This window comes from Poecilia reticulata, chromosome 7, assembly GCF_904066995.2.
Source record: "Poecilia reticulata chromosome 7, P_reticulata-male-v2, whole genome shotgun sequence".
Lineage (NCBI taxonomy): Eukaryota > Metazoa > Chordata > Actinopteri > Cyprinodontiformes > Poeciliidae > Poecilia > Poecilia reticulata.
Genome location: NC_088836.1, coordinates 18,847,095 through 18,863,631, shown reverse-complemented (window position 1 = coordinate 18,863,631; position 16,537 = coordinate 18,847,095). Strand labels below are relative to the sequence as shown.

The following is a 16,537-nucleotide window of genomic DNA, read 5'->3' as shown; positions in this document are numbered from 1 at the left end:
AGAAAACACTCTGACCTCCCTGATTGAAAAAAGGAGGGAGTGTTGTTCTTTCAGCTTTTTTTTCTTTTTTTAAGTTTCCCTCATGGAAGTCAAGGGTAATAGGGTCTCTGCTGGAGCATTTATATACATATATGTGTGCAATTTAACTATGTCCGCCACTTTGAACTTTTGCATTCAGGAGTGAAAACATTTAGTCTTTAAAGTTTTCTGAAGTTTCTTTGTAAAGCTTTTTGGGATGTCTTTGAGAAACTGCCAGGAGGTTTGGCAGTTGGATTCCTTTGAAACTCTTTGCTTGATGTATCAGTTTTTGAATGGCTGGTCTGTTTGAAGAACAAGTGTGCAGAACAAGAAGCAGCTAATGTCTGGCATAGGTTGCTTCACTTTGTATGTTACACTAGCACATGTCACGGTCAATGCAAGCCATGGATCGTATAGTGAAGCAATTGCCTTTGTTAGGGAGACTTTAGTTCTCTGATTAGCACCAACGGAAATCGGCCCAACCGCTTTTCATTACTGCAGTCGTTGCTCACTTTTAAATGACAGTGCTTGTTTAGTTTAAGCGAGGATAATAAATGTCCCTGTTTTCAGTTTGCTGGAAAGTTTGTTGGAAGAATGACTCAATGTTTTTGTTGGTGAGAGGAGAAATGCTGTTCTTAGGTTTAGGTGAATATTTTACAGAAGTAGTGCTTCAGATGTAGGATATGTAAAAATGTATGGTCTTTTAATTCCATCATAAAATATCATATGCAGATGTGAAATCACTGTCAGTATTGATGTGGTCTCCAGAAGTATAGTGTCTTTCAAACAGTTTCAAACCCCTTGAAGTCTTTCTCCAGTTTTCTTCTATGTATTTTCTTAGGACTTTATTTAACAGATCTAAACAAATGTATCCCTAACTGTGAAGTGGAAGAAAAAAAAAATATATAATATTTAGCTTAGTCAGATCGGATGGAGAGTGCTACAGATTCCCAATTGGATTTAGGTCTGGGTTTCTCAGACATGAATATCCTTCCATCTAAATTATTAAATTTTAACTTTGATTAAAAGTTTAAATTTTTAATCAAAAACTTTAACTTTGTCATGTATGGGACCTAACCGTGAGTTGTACGTAAGACGTGAGTACCTGTTTACACACTCTTTTAGTGTGTAAACTATTACACACTATTGTCCCGGTCGTAGTTGGGCCTCCACTTCAGTTTTTTACAGCCTCTAACAGGTGTTGCTCTGTCCACCTTTTCATCAGTTCTGGCCAGCATCATCACCCCTACTGAAGATAAGCAATCCCTGACATGTTGCTGCTGTGCAGAGGCAAAGAAAGTCCTATTTTGGTCCTACCTGTTCAGAGCAGCAGAACTTCTTAGTTTTCCTTCAACTGTGGCATTCTTCTGGGAAAAATAAATAGTTGTCCTGTCAACAGATTGTCCCATATGTGCTTTGGATTTCTACAGCTTCTCCAGAGTTACCATGGTTACCACAGGCACTTTTTGAAATGAAAACCTAACCAGTCTGTATCTCTGACCTTTCTGGTATGTTCTTTAGATGTTTTTTCTCTTATATTCAAACCATTCTGAGACCTTCACACCACATCTGTATTTATGCTGAAATTAAATTACACTCAGGTGCCAACTAGCTGACTCCTGAAGATATTGTTTGTGCTGAATTTTAATTAGAGGGTTCAGAGTAAAGCAGACTGAATATAAATCTGGGCCACATTTTATCGCTGCTTTGGGTTGGTTGGTCTTTTGTGTATAATCCCAATGAGATACATTGGACCTTGTTGCTGTAATGTGGTAAAATGTGAAGAAATTCCCAGGTCATAATGACATTAGCACAGCACTTTAAAAAGTTGTGGATCACTGCTGATATACATCTGTTAGATGACGGTGTAGGTCAGGGTGCTCAAGTCCAGTCCTCAAGAGCTACCTCAAGAGTGTTCGATACATCCATTATCTAACACACCTGGATCAAATGAGTAGCTCATTACCAAGCCTCTGCAGAGCTGGAGTTACTGCTGGTGAGGCAATTCAGCCTTTTGACACAGGTGTTCTAGATCAGGAATGCATCTAAAGTTGCAGAATGGTAGTTCTCTGGGACTGAACCTGAGCACCACTAGTGTAGGCAAGGTCATATTATCATGTGTGTCACCTGTTTAATCTTACCAACATAATATTAGTGCATGGTGTCAGAAGAATCAACATAAATACTGAATTTACTTATTTTAAACTGATTTCTGATTTTACACCAAAGTACTATGTGGTGTAAAATTTAAATTCCTGCAGTACTAAAAGTGACCACAAAGTGGTACTGTTCAGTTAGAGTTTAGCTGCTGTGGTGATTACATGCACTGTGAAGCAAAGTTATGTGTGATGGGACACACAAACACACATATGCATGCTGAGAGGCATAAATCTGGGTCTAATTGACTCTCCCTAGCCGCCAGGTCCCTGCAGACCCAATAATAACAGCAGCACCACTGGTCTTATCCTGCCCAGCCCTGACCTGCTGCCAAAGGCGTGCACGCATAAACATACACTCTGACTGTGAGATTTCTGCTTTGGCATTTATATATTCTTACATATAGTGATGTTGTCATATGTTCTGTAGGGGCTCTAAATAGAGTAAGGGTCCCTATTTCATGTGAAGACATCTCACTCAGTGTGGGATCAGGAAGGTTGAGTATATTGCTCTGCTGTTAAAAAGAAGCAAGCAAGCACTTATGACTCCCCTGGTTTCAAAACTTGCTCTGCTTGTTTTGGCAGCTCCTTTCTATCTGCTCTTTCCTCCGAAAACATTGATGAAGCTTCAGAAATGTTGCTTTTTAAACTCTTCGGTGCTAACATGTTGAAATTGGAAGTTCATGTCAGCAGATCCTTATTTTTTCAGTCTGTTTTGGGATTTTTTATTTTTTTTTGCTTACTTCTTACTCTTAATTTTGATTATGTCTATTTTTTAGTGTTCTTCTTTCTCTCTTTATTTCCTCCTTTTTGTTTTATTTTACTTGATAGAAAGCTTGTCCTGGTTGGTGCCTTTTTAGGTCTACATTCTTCTCTACTCATGCCTTACACAAGTGGTTCTCAATTATTTTATGTTATGCCCGCATATGGAATATGTTTTTTTTGTTTTTTTTTAGCAACTTCCCCTTAATTGAAAAACTATTGAGAACTTGATCTTACTTATTATTATTTATCTGTACGAATCACTGGCATCATTCTAAACATTTTTTTTTGTCAACTTCATTAGCTTTTTCTTTTTCAAAAAGGTATATAGCTATTTAACATTTGCTACTTGGTTCTATTTTAACTTATTAAAAGGGATGAAATATGGACAAAACTTTGCATTCACAGTAAATCTAAGGGCTTACAGGGAAAGTAGTCCAGAGCCCCAAGTTTTGGGGTACCTCAACGATTAAGGATGTTTTTGTAATTAATGTATGTTATACAAACATTGTACCTTATATCAAACACATACGAGATGTGGTGTTTTAATATTGTTACATTTCTATAAACTTAAATGTTTGAAAATTCTGAAGTTATAGTAAATTTTTTTGGGCCAACTTGGAGCATGATATGCGTAAGGGTTATTTAGGTTTCATCGTATTTCCTTGTCTTTTCTGTCGACTATCATCACTTGCCTCTGCCGCTGCACTGTCACAAACTTCTCTAGATCACCCAAAACAATGGTATTACCATACACATTACATACCACACTCTATAATGTCTATGTGTGTGACTGTGTTGCTTACTTCTTCTATTGGGTTGAACAGGGAGCATGTTGATTAGCTTGAGCACTGCTGTCACTTAGTGATTGGAGGCCTTGCAGCCATTCTTTGTTTCTCAGGAAGACAGACTTCTTCTGAGTTTACGATTGTCTTGACAAACTGCTCAGGAGTACGTTTACTGACTCTGTATGTTTTAAATCTCTCGTGTGTCTGAAGTAAGGATTCACTGATTGCTTAACAGTGCAAATATTCAGTTATAGTTTATTGCTTGTAACGTTTAGAATATTTCTTTTATTTTATAGGGCAAGCAGCAACGTAAACCAATTATATATTTAAGTCCTGTCTCCCTTTTGAGACGTATAAATTGCAAGTGAAGGTCTAACGTAAATAAATATGTAATAGTCTGTTATGGTTATGAAGCCAAGCATGCAGTTGCAATAAAATTTGTGATTGATGTAACAGTCTTACACATTAAACAATAAATCATTTTCCCCTTCCAAGTGCTTAGCTGACCAGTGCTACAGTTTGTTTTAAAATAAAAGCTTGTATGAAAAGTATTTGGTTGTGGTCCACTTTAGTGCTTTGTGGAAAGTGGGTGGGTGGATGATGGTGGGAGAACAAATGGATAAAATTCTAAGAAATGTTTCTGGCTTGATGTTTATGATTGGCATTGATGGCAAAGTATATTGTACTTATTGAATAATTTAGCCATGTGCACTTTGCATTGCTCTCTATATCCATATATTTTGTTTCTAATGCCCTGTTGCTTGATTCAGATCAAATTTAGCAAATTTATTTATAATATAGTGCAAAATTTTTGGTGCAAACACTGCCTAACAGCAAGAACCTTGTAAACAGATGTCAAACATGATGTTGGAGGAGGACTGATGACTTGAACCCATTTTGCAACTACAGATATTGAGGCTCCTTGCATTTTCAGCATTGTGCATAAAAATCAGTATTTAAAACTGAAATATGATGCCCTTTGTTGAAATGATGAGCTTTCATTTAAACTGGACGTTTTCTGCTTTAGAATACTTTTCAACATTAGATTATTTAAAATTTTTATCCTTAATTTAAAATTCCTCATTTCATTGTTTGTTCTGTTATGTTTTTTACGTGACTGCATGATGTGTTTTGTGTTTGGCACACTTAACACCATTGCTTCAAGGCCAGAATTGAACTTTTTTTACCATATCCTTCAGTCAGTGTTGTAGTGTTATATTTGGTCCTGTTCTGTCCATGTCCTCAGCTCTGACACATACGGAACAGAGACGTAGCCTTAGATGACGTGTTCTCTTGACTTAATTTCCTTCTCTGAGAGAGAACATTTTGAAGGACGTAAAATGTATGCACAGACTTTGACAGATAGATTAGGTAACTTATGGCAAACTCATTCCTCTGTCCTAGTCCAAGTAACTTAAGTCCTTACCTCTGGTATCTTTGTCTGAATACCTTTGATTTTGTTTGTGTAATCTTTTCAAGAAAGGTTTGCATGTACTCTCCTTATTGAATGCAAATGTATTCAGAAAAAATATAACTGTTCAAGTAACAGATGTCTTCCCTTTAAAATTGAATGCACTTTGTGTTGGTGCTGTCACAGTTTGTATTAAAATCTCTATGAAACAGTGGAGTAGTAAGGCATTTTCAAAGCAACTTTTCATGTGCCAGGATGTGCGGTTTTGTCTGTGCCTGTAGCTTGAGTATCGTTCATGGTTTTGTGTAGGCATTGCTGCAGGTCAGTGCTACCATTAATTATTGATAGAAAAAGCTTAGCGCATGTGCTGGCAGAAACTGTTGCCTAGCACAAGCTTCAGCATGCCAGAGACATCTGCAAGAGAGACAGTAAAAACAAGTGGGAGAAAAAAAATTGGAGATTTATGCCAAAAAGGGTGATCGAGACTGATTCATTCGTCCTAAACCTAAACCTAAACCTACTACCCGCTAGCAAACAGAGAAAGAAAATTATATAGACCTGGCAGAAAAATCCGTCCAGCCTCTTGGTATAGAAATCATCCTTTGGCGAGTACAGCATGAGGGACTAGACTAGAGATCATAGGAAAAGTTTTATTGACTCTCTATGGAAGCACAGCAATGGATTTTATAACATTCCTAAAGAAAACATAACCTGAGGAGCAAAAAGGAAGGAGCCAGTGAGATTTATCAGTGTTTCTTTGCAAGTGGCTTTGAAGCTGTGGGTGTTAGAAAAAGCTAAAGATGATGAGCCGCCAGGCTTGCTTTTACCGGGTCCCTCCCCCGGAGCTCCATCGGCGTAACCAGCTCCAGGCTGATCCGGCTAAGACCAGAACTCTGCAAACTGTCATTGATATGAAGGTAGGACTGAGAAAATCTACAAGAAGGCAATATTTTCAGTGATAGTATCCCACTTCTCAGCTGTTCGTTAGTTCGTTAGTTCATTAGTCTGTTCTCCTTTTGGCAGTGAGCGAGGTTGTTTTCTTTTTCTTTTATTTTCATTATCTGTGACGGCAGTTCTCTTCTGTTGCATGCTCCTGCTTCAGCCTGAATAGAGTAGAAAATCTGCATTAACTTCAAATGCCAACACATACAGTGCATGCATTGTATCCTGATTATCAGTTAAATGAATATCATCCTATCGTGCCTTACTATAGTCACAATGCCCAAAGTCCAATATTGGCCCATGCAGAGTTAAGCACTTATTCAATTTGTTTCAAATGTCACATATGGAAGCTTTCACTCTCATCTCAGCCTTTTGAAGCTGTTACTGCTGTGAAAAATGCAGTTGACTCCACATGTGTCTTTGAGTAATCCCCCCCACACACAATTTAGTGTTCCTTCAGCAAAGCACTTGTTCCAAAAGTGATTTCCCTACCTCAAAGCCACAGTTATTTTTTACACATACTTTGTGACTTTTCCACCTATTAAGAGCCCAGCAGGGTTGTACACAGAAAGCAACTAGAAATAGCAAATAGAAAAGGTAAATCTGGCAGAGTTATTTGGAAATGTAAGCAGAAAGGCCCGTGAGACACTTGAAGCGGAAAAAAATAGATGCGACGCTGCTAGTATAAAACTTACCTCGTTTAACCAGCTTATTAAAATTCCTCTATATCTGACCTTTCTTTGTTTTAGTCTTTACTATGCTGCTTATTTTAAGATGTGCAAATTTATGCTTTATAATTGCAGAACACGAACGCTTCTTTCTGTTTTGATCCTGATGTTATCTGGCAGGTACTGTATTAGCGCTCATGTGTTTATGTTTTAGTTCATTTGACATAGACAACTGTTTTCTGTTATGACTTTTAACCTCTTTCCCTAATCCTTCTGGGTTGTGGTGCAGCAGTGTCATCTACCATTGCTTGTTTTTTTGTTGTTGTTTTTTTTGGATATTTTGGAGTTCAACTTTAAATGGACAGCCATCCTTCTGTATGTCAAGTTAATTTTAGTAATGATTAGTTTGTCTTTGCTAAGCCTTTTATTTATTTTTTATCTTCCAATGGAAGTTAGACATATAATATATAATGCAGAGAGCATAACTAGTGTGTTACTGTTTTCCTGGCTATCCAAAAAACTTCTGTCCAATTGTACACTCTAGTATGTTTGTTTCAGTAACATAATATGGACCTTTATGTGTTCCTGCTTGCTCTGCCCATGTGCTTTTAGAAACATATGCATCACTGTGTGGTTTTCAGGGCTGATGTCAGAGGATGTAATAGTGGTCAAATGTCTACATCTCTGCCTGTGGTTCGTGCTGATGGCACTGTGCAGTCTGCTTCCAGTTACTTAATTATGTTTCTCTTCTTTTTCAAGGTTTAGAGTTTAACGCTTGTCTAAATCCATGCAATTATACAAGATCATGACAGAGCTGTCCATGACAGACTGTTCAATCATGGATACTCATTTATTTTTTGTCTTGAGCTGTTCACAGATGTATACATTCATCTTTGATTTTTTATTTTTTATCTATTTTTGCTAAAATTTTGATATGACACTGGGCTGGAAAATTGTGATCAAAAATTTACAAACACTTATGATCACGAATTACATTTATTCATTTTTGGTTTTAAAGATTTTATTTAATTTTAATTTTTTTGTTTTTTTTTACACGATTGAATGATTATACAGCATCTATAATGGGTTTATGTAAACCTGCTGTGCCATTTGAATTCATGAATAGTTTATATAAAGCAACTATTCGGACCCCTTCTGACATCTGTAAATAAACAACCTAATATTGATCATATTTCTGTTTGGAAAACAGAATCCATACGCTTTTTGCTAATGTTTTATTCTTAAGGGTAATTTCAACTCGTTATCCTCGTTGCTCTCTTTGTATAAAAGTTCCATATCTGTGCAGCATTGCACAGATAAAAGTTCCTTTGTATAAAACTATCCAAATCACTTTGGATAGTTTTCATCTTAGACTCTTCTGTGATAAAATCTTATGCCTGAGCCCTATTCCTGCTGGTGTATTAGTAGTTACCAGTTTCTGACGCTGTGCCAAAAATACCTTTGCTGGTGCAGGACACCAAGATCTCTTCCCTGGAGAGAAACATCAGAGACTTGGAGGATGAGGTCCAGATGCTAAAAACCACCGGCCTGTTGCACCCTGATGAAAGGCAGGATGAACTCAAGCAGGTGGAAGTCTACAAGAGCCACTCTAAATTTATGAAAACTAAGGTAGAAACTCTTTGCATGCCACACCAGCTGGCGTCATGCTGCATGATTTGAGTGATGCATGTTACATCATTAGTGCATGAGAACTTGTTTATAAGCATGCCATATTTCTCTAATATATGGTTATTTTAGGCTTCTGTTGAGCTATTGTCTTGCCATTTTATGATGTATTGAAAATCACGTTTTATGTGGGAATTGATGTGAAGAAATGAAACACATTTTGTGAAACATGATGTTTTGTGATGTATGGAGTGTGTATAGTATATCCAGTGTCTATTGGGTAGAGCTTGACAAACCTCCTGCCTTCAGAACTTAATTTCATTGAGCAAGATTTGCTATTATGTATCTGGAACACGCCATCGATATTTTGGTCCAAATTTGCAAGCATCATCTAGTTCCATCATCCATGATGTGACTCTTTTGTTTTACCAGATTCTACAGGATGGATGACTCTACCATGGAGCCCATTGGTGTACAAGAAACTTAAGAATACAATTTGAGATTGTTGATGCTTTTTGACTCAATTAAATTCAAATTTAGCAAATACTTTGTTCATTCTAAAGGGATATTAAGTGTTGCTACAACATATGTTCTCCAAGTTTCTTTTAAAAGTCTGTAGATATTTTTGGCTATGGGTTGAAGTGATCTCCAGTAGTTGTCTGTTTTAGTGAGTGCCTCTGACTGAAGATACACTATTGAGGTGTAGCTGTCTTTGGAATAGGACACTCAGCATTTTCTAGCTGGAGGTCTGTAGTGTTGTCACAAACAATAGTCAGAAACATTCGTTCCAACTGAGCATTTAGGCAATACTCAGTGAGCTGAAATGGGCCCAAAGTGTGCTAAGGAAATATCTCACAATTATCCTACCCTCACCAATCTAAATCACTCATGCAAGGCTGAATGGATTCATGCTTTCACGTTGTGTACATTAAATTCTGACCTTAATGTCTAAACTGTTGCAGCTGGAATAACTTAACTGACCAGGGAATATTTTTTAAATTTTTGATGAGACTATGCGAATTGCAGTCTCTCTTTCATTGCCTTCTGTTGTCATCTTCAAGGTTTAACACATTGAATGTTCTTATTTGGTATTGCCCATACCTTAGTTGTAACAAGTAGACATTTGAACAAATGTTGCTTTTCTTTCTCCTCACACCAGCTGTACAAATTCTCTTTTGTGGTCTCCCGTTGGTAAGGACTCTTTGTCCAAACAACTGCCACTCACTGATGTTTCTATATTCCCAGTAGTTCAGCAGTTTCTGAAATCACATGTTCAAAGTCACTTAAATTCTTTTTCTTTCCCTATTCTGAGGTTCGGTTTTAATTTCAGCAGGCGAATTGCATGGTGTGTGTACCACTGTTTTGAATGGCTTCTGTGCATTGGAATGAAAGGCCTAAAGCCTTTCATCAGGCTGGACTGGAGGTAACCTCAAAACCAGCCTCTATTTCAAAACACCTGAGTCAAATAATCAGGACAGCTGTTTGATTAAGGTGTTTTGAATCGGGAGCACATCTAAAAGTTGGCAAGCACCGGCCCTTGAGATCTGGATTTGAAGAGCCCTGGTCTAAAATATGCACAGTGCTACTGAGGACATAATCAGTTCACACTGACTGTGAAGTCAGTGTCTGGTTTTACGGTTTCCAATAATTGTGAGGTGAAAACTTGGAGCCTCTTTAAGTTTGCCAGCATTAGGTAGTTCTCATCAGTGCAGGCAGAGCATCTAAATAGTGTACTCTGAGATTAATTATTGAGCAACTGCTGAGACACTTGAGCAGAGCGTGTGCAAGTTATGTAACAGTGGCACAAATATTTAATGATTATGGCATCTCTGGTTTATGCTAAGGATTTTTTTTGTAACTTTCCCTAAAAGAAACTGTGGCAGCCTGGAATAGCTAGAGACCGTTATATATCCTATATTGTCAGATTCATTAAATATGATTCTGGGAAGTAAGTATTGGTATTCCTAAGAAACACAAGGCAGATACACAATAATTTGTGCGTGTGTGTGTTTTTGGGGGCGAGAGTGGTATCAGGTCTCTCCTGTTTAAAGAGATAACATGTTTGATGGAACACACTCATGAACTATCGGCTTTCTGTGAATCATGCTGTTCTGCACTTAAGGCTTGAGAAAGATTTCTCTTTGCATGGCTGGCTGCTGATTTTCTACTTGCATTCAAATGTGCACTGGATGACATACGCAAAATTAAACAGACACTAGAATATTTTGGAGATTCCATAGGTTGGAGAGGTCACTCAGTGGAAAATAAATCTTTGGAGAGTGTAGAATGTGTCATCAGTTTTGTATCTGTAGCAGAAAGCGCACTATGTGAAACATGTTTAAACGGATAAATGTGGCCTCTGGTTTAAGATGTTTTCAGTGGTCTATCACACTGAAAAAGTATGTTATTAAAGCAATCCATTTAACATATGGTCAGAATCCTTGTTTGGAATTAGGTCTCAAGTTTCACAGAGTTTCTGTCCATATGGCCGTGATGGCTATTTATTCTACTTTGATGGCTGAGGCCGATGAATCGTGCTACATGTGAGAAGGTTTCTCTCGGACTCATTAATGGTGCTCTTTGTATGGGCCCATTTGTCATTGCATCGGGGGAAGTTCCAGATGCAATCATAAAAGAGATGTTTTTATGAATGGGGCTCTGACAGATGAATGTGAGCTTACAACGGCAGAGGAACAGAGAAGGGGAGTTCTCTCTTCACCCACGATATACATCACAGTGATGGCTCTAGCTTGCTTTTGGGTGTCTCATCTTTCTGCGTACAGTCACACAGAGATTCGGAAAGTTGCCACACATGCAGCATTGCACAGATTCATTCTATATCCTTGAAGTGTTTGGGTTCCTGGTGTTTCAGCTGTGGTGGTGACTGCCATTGAGGTGCAACTGTTAAAGAAACCGGAGAAGGCATCGTCCCTGTCTTCCCTGTTTTCCTCTCTGAACATTGATCTGGTCAAACGCTATAAAACTATTGAGAAACATAGTTTGAGTTCTTTAAGTGGCTGAGCTACTTTTGTAGAGGTTTACTTCAAAAGTCTTAGCTGTGTGATTCAGAAGATTGTACCTGCACACACAATTAGACTTTTAGCTTAGTAGTTGCTGTCGTCTTGTCTCTGTGTTTCTGTAGGAGCAGACATTGTCACCATGTGTGTCTTCCATCAGACCAGCTCCTACCTTCCTCATGCCCACTCAACTGCCTTGGATCACAGAACAAGAAGAAGTACTCATTTTATTAGCCTCTTTACTGTTAGATCATTTCCTTCATTGGCTAATGTTTAAAATGTCTGCTTTCCGTTTTAAATTTAAACATCAAGTCTTGTGCTTCCTCTCTGAATAATTTTTTGCACTTCATGTTTCATCCTGTCACCTCTCTGAGGTCGCCTGGCAAACATTTTCCTAATTTCACAGTTTACTGTGCCTCTGTTTTACCTTCATGGGTCCTTGGGGATCATTCTGTGCCTATAGGTTTTTACACGTGGTGTGGTTCAGTCTGACTTTTATTTTTATGTGGTGAACTCTGCTTACTCAGTTTGAGAAATCTCACTTTTAAAATGACTTTGTGCAGTTCTGGCACCAGTCAGATTCCAGTACATCGGTCTACTCGGCAGAGAAACCTCCCTTTGTTGGTGGATTTGATTTGCTGTGTGGTGTTATGGTATCTATGACTTTTGTAAGCCAGTGAATCTGTTTCCCTTGATGACTTTCTGCTTTTCGGCTGTCCAGCTAAGTATTTGACTACAACTGAACAAGTACTCCCAAGTAAGGTTGTAATAGCATTATAATATTGAATGGCTATAATATAATTTGACACATTGTGTTTTTAAAATTCCTGGGTGTTGTAATAAATAGATTTTTTTTTTAAGTTCAGGGTAAGCTTTGGAAAATATATTATGTCTTCCTCTTCATTCAGAAATCACTAAAATTAGATTTTTTTAAATGTAAAAAAATTATTTTGTTTTGTGTGATTATCAGATAGAGCAGCTGAAGCAGGAGCTGAACAGGAAGGACTCAGAGATGCAGGCCCTGCAAACCAAACTAGAAACACTGACCAATCAGAACTCGGACTACAAGCAACACGTCGAGGTGCTAAAAGAGTCGCTCAGTGCCAAGGAGCAGCGCGCCAACACACTGCAGACAGAGGTGAGTGTTTCCACATTACTTAGTGCAAATAGAATGTAAATGCTGATATGCACAAGTTTCTGCAACAGAAATAAAAACACTTCTAGAAAGAAAACTTCAAAATGCTATGTTACTAATATATTCTGGAAGAATTTGAAGTTATTAGTTATCAGCAGCAATCAAGTGTTCCATTTTAAGTGTTAATATTGTGCTGTCCTATTTTACTGGTTGTTGTTTTTTTAAGTTAAAATGTATTATTTAGGGAAAATCCTCTGTTTGTTCATGCAAAATTAGAGGTGAGACAGTGATATGGTTGAATTTGAGATGCTTCAGTGTATTTTGGCCTGACTCTCAACTTTTCCACAAGCCTTTTCTGCTTATCTTATGGGCATACAGAGGTGGGTGGAAAGCTATTTTCTACACCACCACGTTTGTACATGTGGGTGGGTCAGTCAGCAGGCTGAAGAAAACTGGCAGCTTTTGCTCATGTTTGAAGTGTTAAAGGCTCTTTACCTTTAATAATTTTATCACCAGTTTAGGGAGGAAAAGGGTTTGAGTGTGGAGTGGCGGAGTAGCATGAATGTGAAATGTTTGTGTTGAGTGTGTATTTGACCATTTTGCATTTTTTCCGTCTGTCACCCACTTGACTTGAAACTGATACTTCATATCTCAGTGTTTGGCAGTTGAGAGCAGCCTGCTAACTATGTCCACTTTTCATCGCAGGAAGCAATTTGACCCAAAATTAGGCTTAATTGTTGATACATGTGCAAAGGATTTCAGCTTTTGCTCTTTGCTGAATACATCATACTTAAAATAAATACTTTTCAGTGGGTGGTTTTCTGTGTGTTCGTGTTTACCAGCCTTAAAAGCAACGTTGCAATTTCAAGAAATGTTTGTCACCATGACAGAATTTTGCTCTGGAGACACCTGCTGCACTGAGACTTATAATTGTGAATTCTTCGAAAAGTATTCATCCATCATTTTGTCTCTGCACAGCTTTTTCCAATCAACCATTCAGAATGTGGTCACGGAAAGGAGCAGGTGTGTTGAGATGAAAATAAAGGCCAACTTTGGAGATATATCTAGTTCCTGTTCAGAGATTTTAAATGGAGTTGAAAGCAGGGACATTACAATCCCTTTTCACATCATTCTCATGCTCACTATTTTTCTTTAATGATTTAGCTAAAGTAGAACATTGGAGCCAGATTATGCCACTAGTCATTATCCCTCCAAGGCCAAAACTCTCACCTGCCACCCAACATGCAAGGCACCTGATCTCATCATTCCTTTTTGTAGGTGGTGCTCACAAAGATGGGGCTTCCTGTAGCTTCTTTGGGTTGAGCCCAATCTCCAAGAATTACAGTCATATGAAATTAGTATTTGACCTTGTTTCAACAGCAAGTTTATTCTATCAGAGAAAAAAGTTAGGACATGCTATCTACTAATCATTAATCACTAGTTTGTGGAAAATATCTTGCATGTACAGCCCCGGTCCCAGGACCTTCCATTCTTTAGTACTCAGAGCTTTATAAGTAAGTCTTTGGATCATAGTCATCTAAGCTTTGTAGGTATTTAATTTTTTTATTTTTATATATTGACACAACTCTGTCTGTCAACATTGTATTGCATGGTCGCTTTATCACTTTTTTGAACCCTGCAAAATACATTTTATACACATAAAAGAAACCTAAATTGTGAAAATGCTACACGAGGAAGCCGCCAGTTGTCAAGCAATGGTGTTTATAGTAAAGTAAGGTAAAATATATTTTCCTTCATTGTTTTAACTGGAATTTATAATGAGAAAAGAAGTGTTGTAGAGCCAGCTGTCACCCCAGCGGTCCTTTTGTAAACCTTATAAAGCTGCTAAGAAAATAAATTGCCTACAGAAGGAGGATAGACTGTTCATATTTTTGTGGTTTCATGGCACAAAAAATGTTCTCCCACCACCTGCCGTATTTTTGTCAGAGTCATATTGCTTTGTTTTGCTAGGTTGGATCAACACTGTTACAATTGCAGTTGTATTCACACTATATTTTCCATACCCTTTCTAATTTGAAAAACATGTCTATTTGATTAACGTTTTTGGCAAAATGTTTTTGAAAAATTTACAAATTTGACATACTCTACTCTAAATGTTAAATAACTGTTACTTAGTGGGATCAGTTTAGAGTATTATCATTATGATAATACCAGAACTGGAATAAGTGTTACATGTACTAGCATATCATTGAATATGCACATATGTTTCTTTGAGGTTTGGCCTGCGATTTCAGGGTAAGAAGAGAAACAGCTAAAATAATTCTGATTTGGGTGCATCACAGCATTCTTTGCCATTTCTTCTCACTTCTCTTAGGCCAATGCCGAGGACCCGTAATTAGATCCAGATCACAAATACACAAACATACAGCTGTGCACACACAACCCCATAAGCACAGAAAAACACGTTGTCAGGTCTGATTACTTGCTTCTCATCTCCGGTCTCGAGTAATTTTTCTTGCTATTGAAGTGGCATTTCTTCCCCCCACTTTGGAATGACTCAGGTTTCCTCAACTAAGTGGGCAAACTGGAGGATGACTAAAGATCTTTAGTGTGCTGTAGTTGGCCAGTTGTTGGAATGCATTCCTTTGCTGCCTGTCAGTCATTCAGAGGGAGAGCAGTCATTCTCCCAGGATTCCCTTCTCATTCAGTACTTTCATCCAGTCACAGTAGTACTGTAGTACTGGATCTTCAACTTTCAGACCAAAGTTACAAACTACTGCATTAGACATATCTAAAAATAAAAGTGTACATTGTTCATTTAGCTGACTTTAACCATGATAGCTAGTGAATGAAGCCAAGCTGCTTTTTATCGGAGACACTGTAAAAGCAGTTCCCATCAGGATGAGACCAAGAGATGGTTGGCCTCAGAACAGAGAAACCACTGTATGCAAAGGAATGAGAAAATGGATGCGCATTTATTTGTCAGTCAAGTTAAGGATAGCCTCTAAATGGGTGTGATTGAGTCTGTCTTCAGATAACTGGAAAATGTGGAAAATAATGAGTGTACACTTTTGTGGGAGCTGTGTTGGTCTGCCAGAGTCTGTGGAAACGTAACCCTTTAATACAGTAAGATGTGTATGTGCCTTTCATGCCCTGAACAGGACAATGCAGGGCTGTAATGATACTCTACCGGATCAGGTAACCTGTCAGAGACCTTCCTGCATATTTAACAAACCCTGAGAACAAAAGAACATCTCAGAGCTACACTGCCAGAACAGTTTGACCTGGTTTCAGATTTCAGCTCAAAGATTGTTTTAAATATGACAACTATTTGTAGAAGATTGTCTTCAAGGATTGTAAGTTTGATTTACCTCAAGTTTTCTGATAATGAGACCTTTGTAGGTGTATCTGCCCATCTTTTCTGTATATATTATTTACTCTTCATCTTTGAAAAGCAACTATGTTGTTACGACAATGCCATTGTTAATGCAAGGACTAATATAAAATTAGAAAATTTCAAACAATAGAAATTCCTTTAGAAATACAAGACTTGCATTTGACTCAAGACGTCATCAGAGTCTGAGCCAGCGACATAAATAACTCGCAAAGGAAGCATTTAAGCTTTTGCTTCTAACTTCCGATACAAATAAAATAGAATAAAACATGCTTAATGTTCTTCTTAGAGAAATATCTTTTTTTGTTTTTTTTCACATGGTGCTTATACACAATGAACGTGCCATACAGGACATGTCTTGTACAGAGTTCACCAGTAACGCTGTTGGTGACAAGTTCTGTTTTCAAAGTATTCTTGTAGAGTTTTTCTTCTTTCATGCCTAAAATTTTGAAAAGGAGAGTTTCATTAAGATTTGCGAAACCTATATGAGTGTTAAAGAAAAAAATATCTCCCCGAGTCTCTTGCAATCTGTTGTTTTTGCATTACTTGTGTTGATATTTCCTCTCAATGTTTCAATGTGACTTTGGTGCTCTTGTGTTCACTCTTTCATCACTAGCATGTCCTGTGTGTCTGCCAGAGGACACACTATATACTCTACT

At 37.8% G+C, this 16,537-nt stretch overlaps 1 protein-coding gene across 7 annotated transcripts in view; it reads left to right on the top strand.

Moving 5' to 3' along the window:
• The window catches only part of LOC103467448 (ERC protein 2), a 154,204-nt gene that overhangs the window by 11,519 nt on the left and 126,148 nt on the right, over positions 1-16,537 (top strand). For 5 of the 7 annotated variants that reach the window (XR_014088222.1, XM_081609059.1, XM_081609057.1 and 2 more), the window contains 3 exons: positions 8,219-8,374; positions 11,514-11,606; positions 12,359-12,526. Coding sequence is in view for 6 of the 7 variants with exons in the window: in XM_081609059.1 (XP_081465185.1) it covers positions 8,219-8,374; positions 11,514-11,606; positions 12,359-12,526 (417 nt within the window). In the remaining variant the exon portion in view is untranslated. The remainder of the gene's footprint in view (positions 1-8,218; positions 8,375-11,513; positions 11,607-12,358; positions 12,527-16,537) is intronic. The other 2 variants (XM_081609060.1, XM_081609062.1) reach the window with 2 other exon arrangements.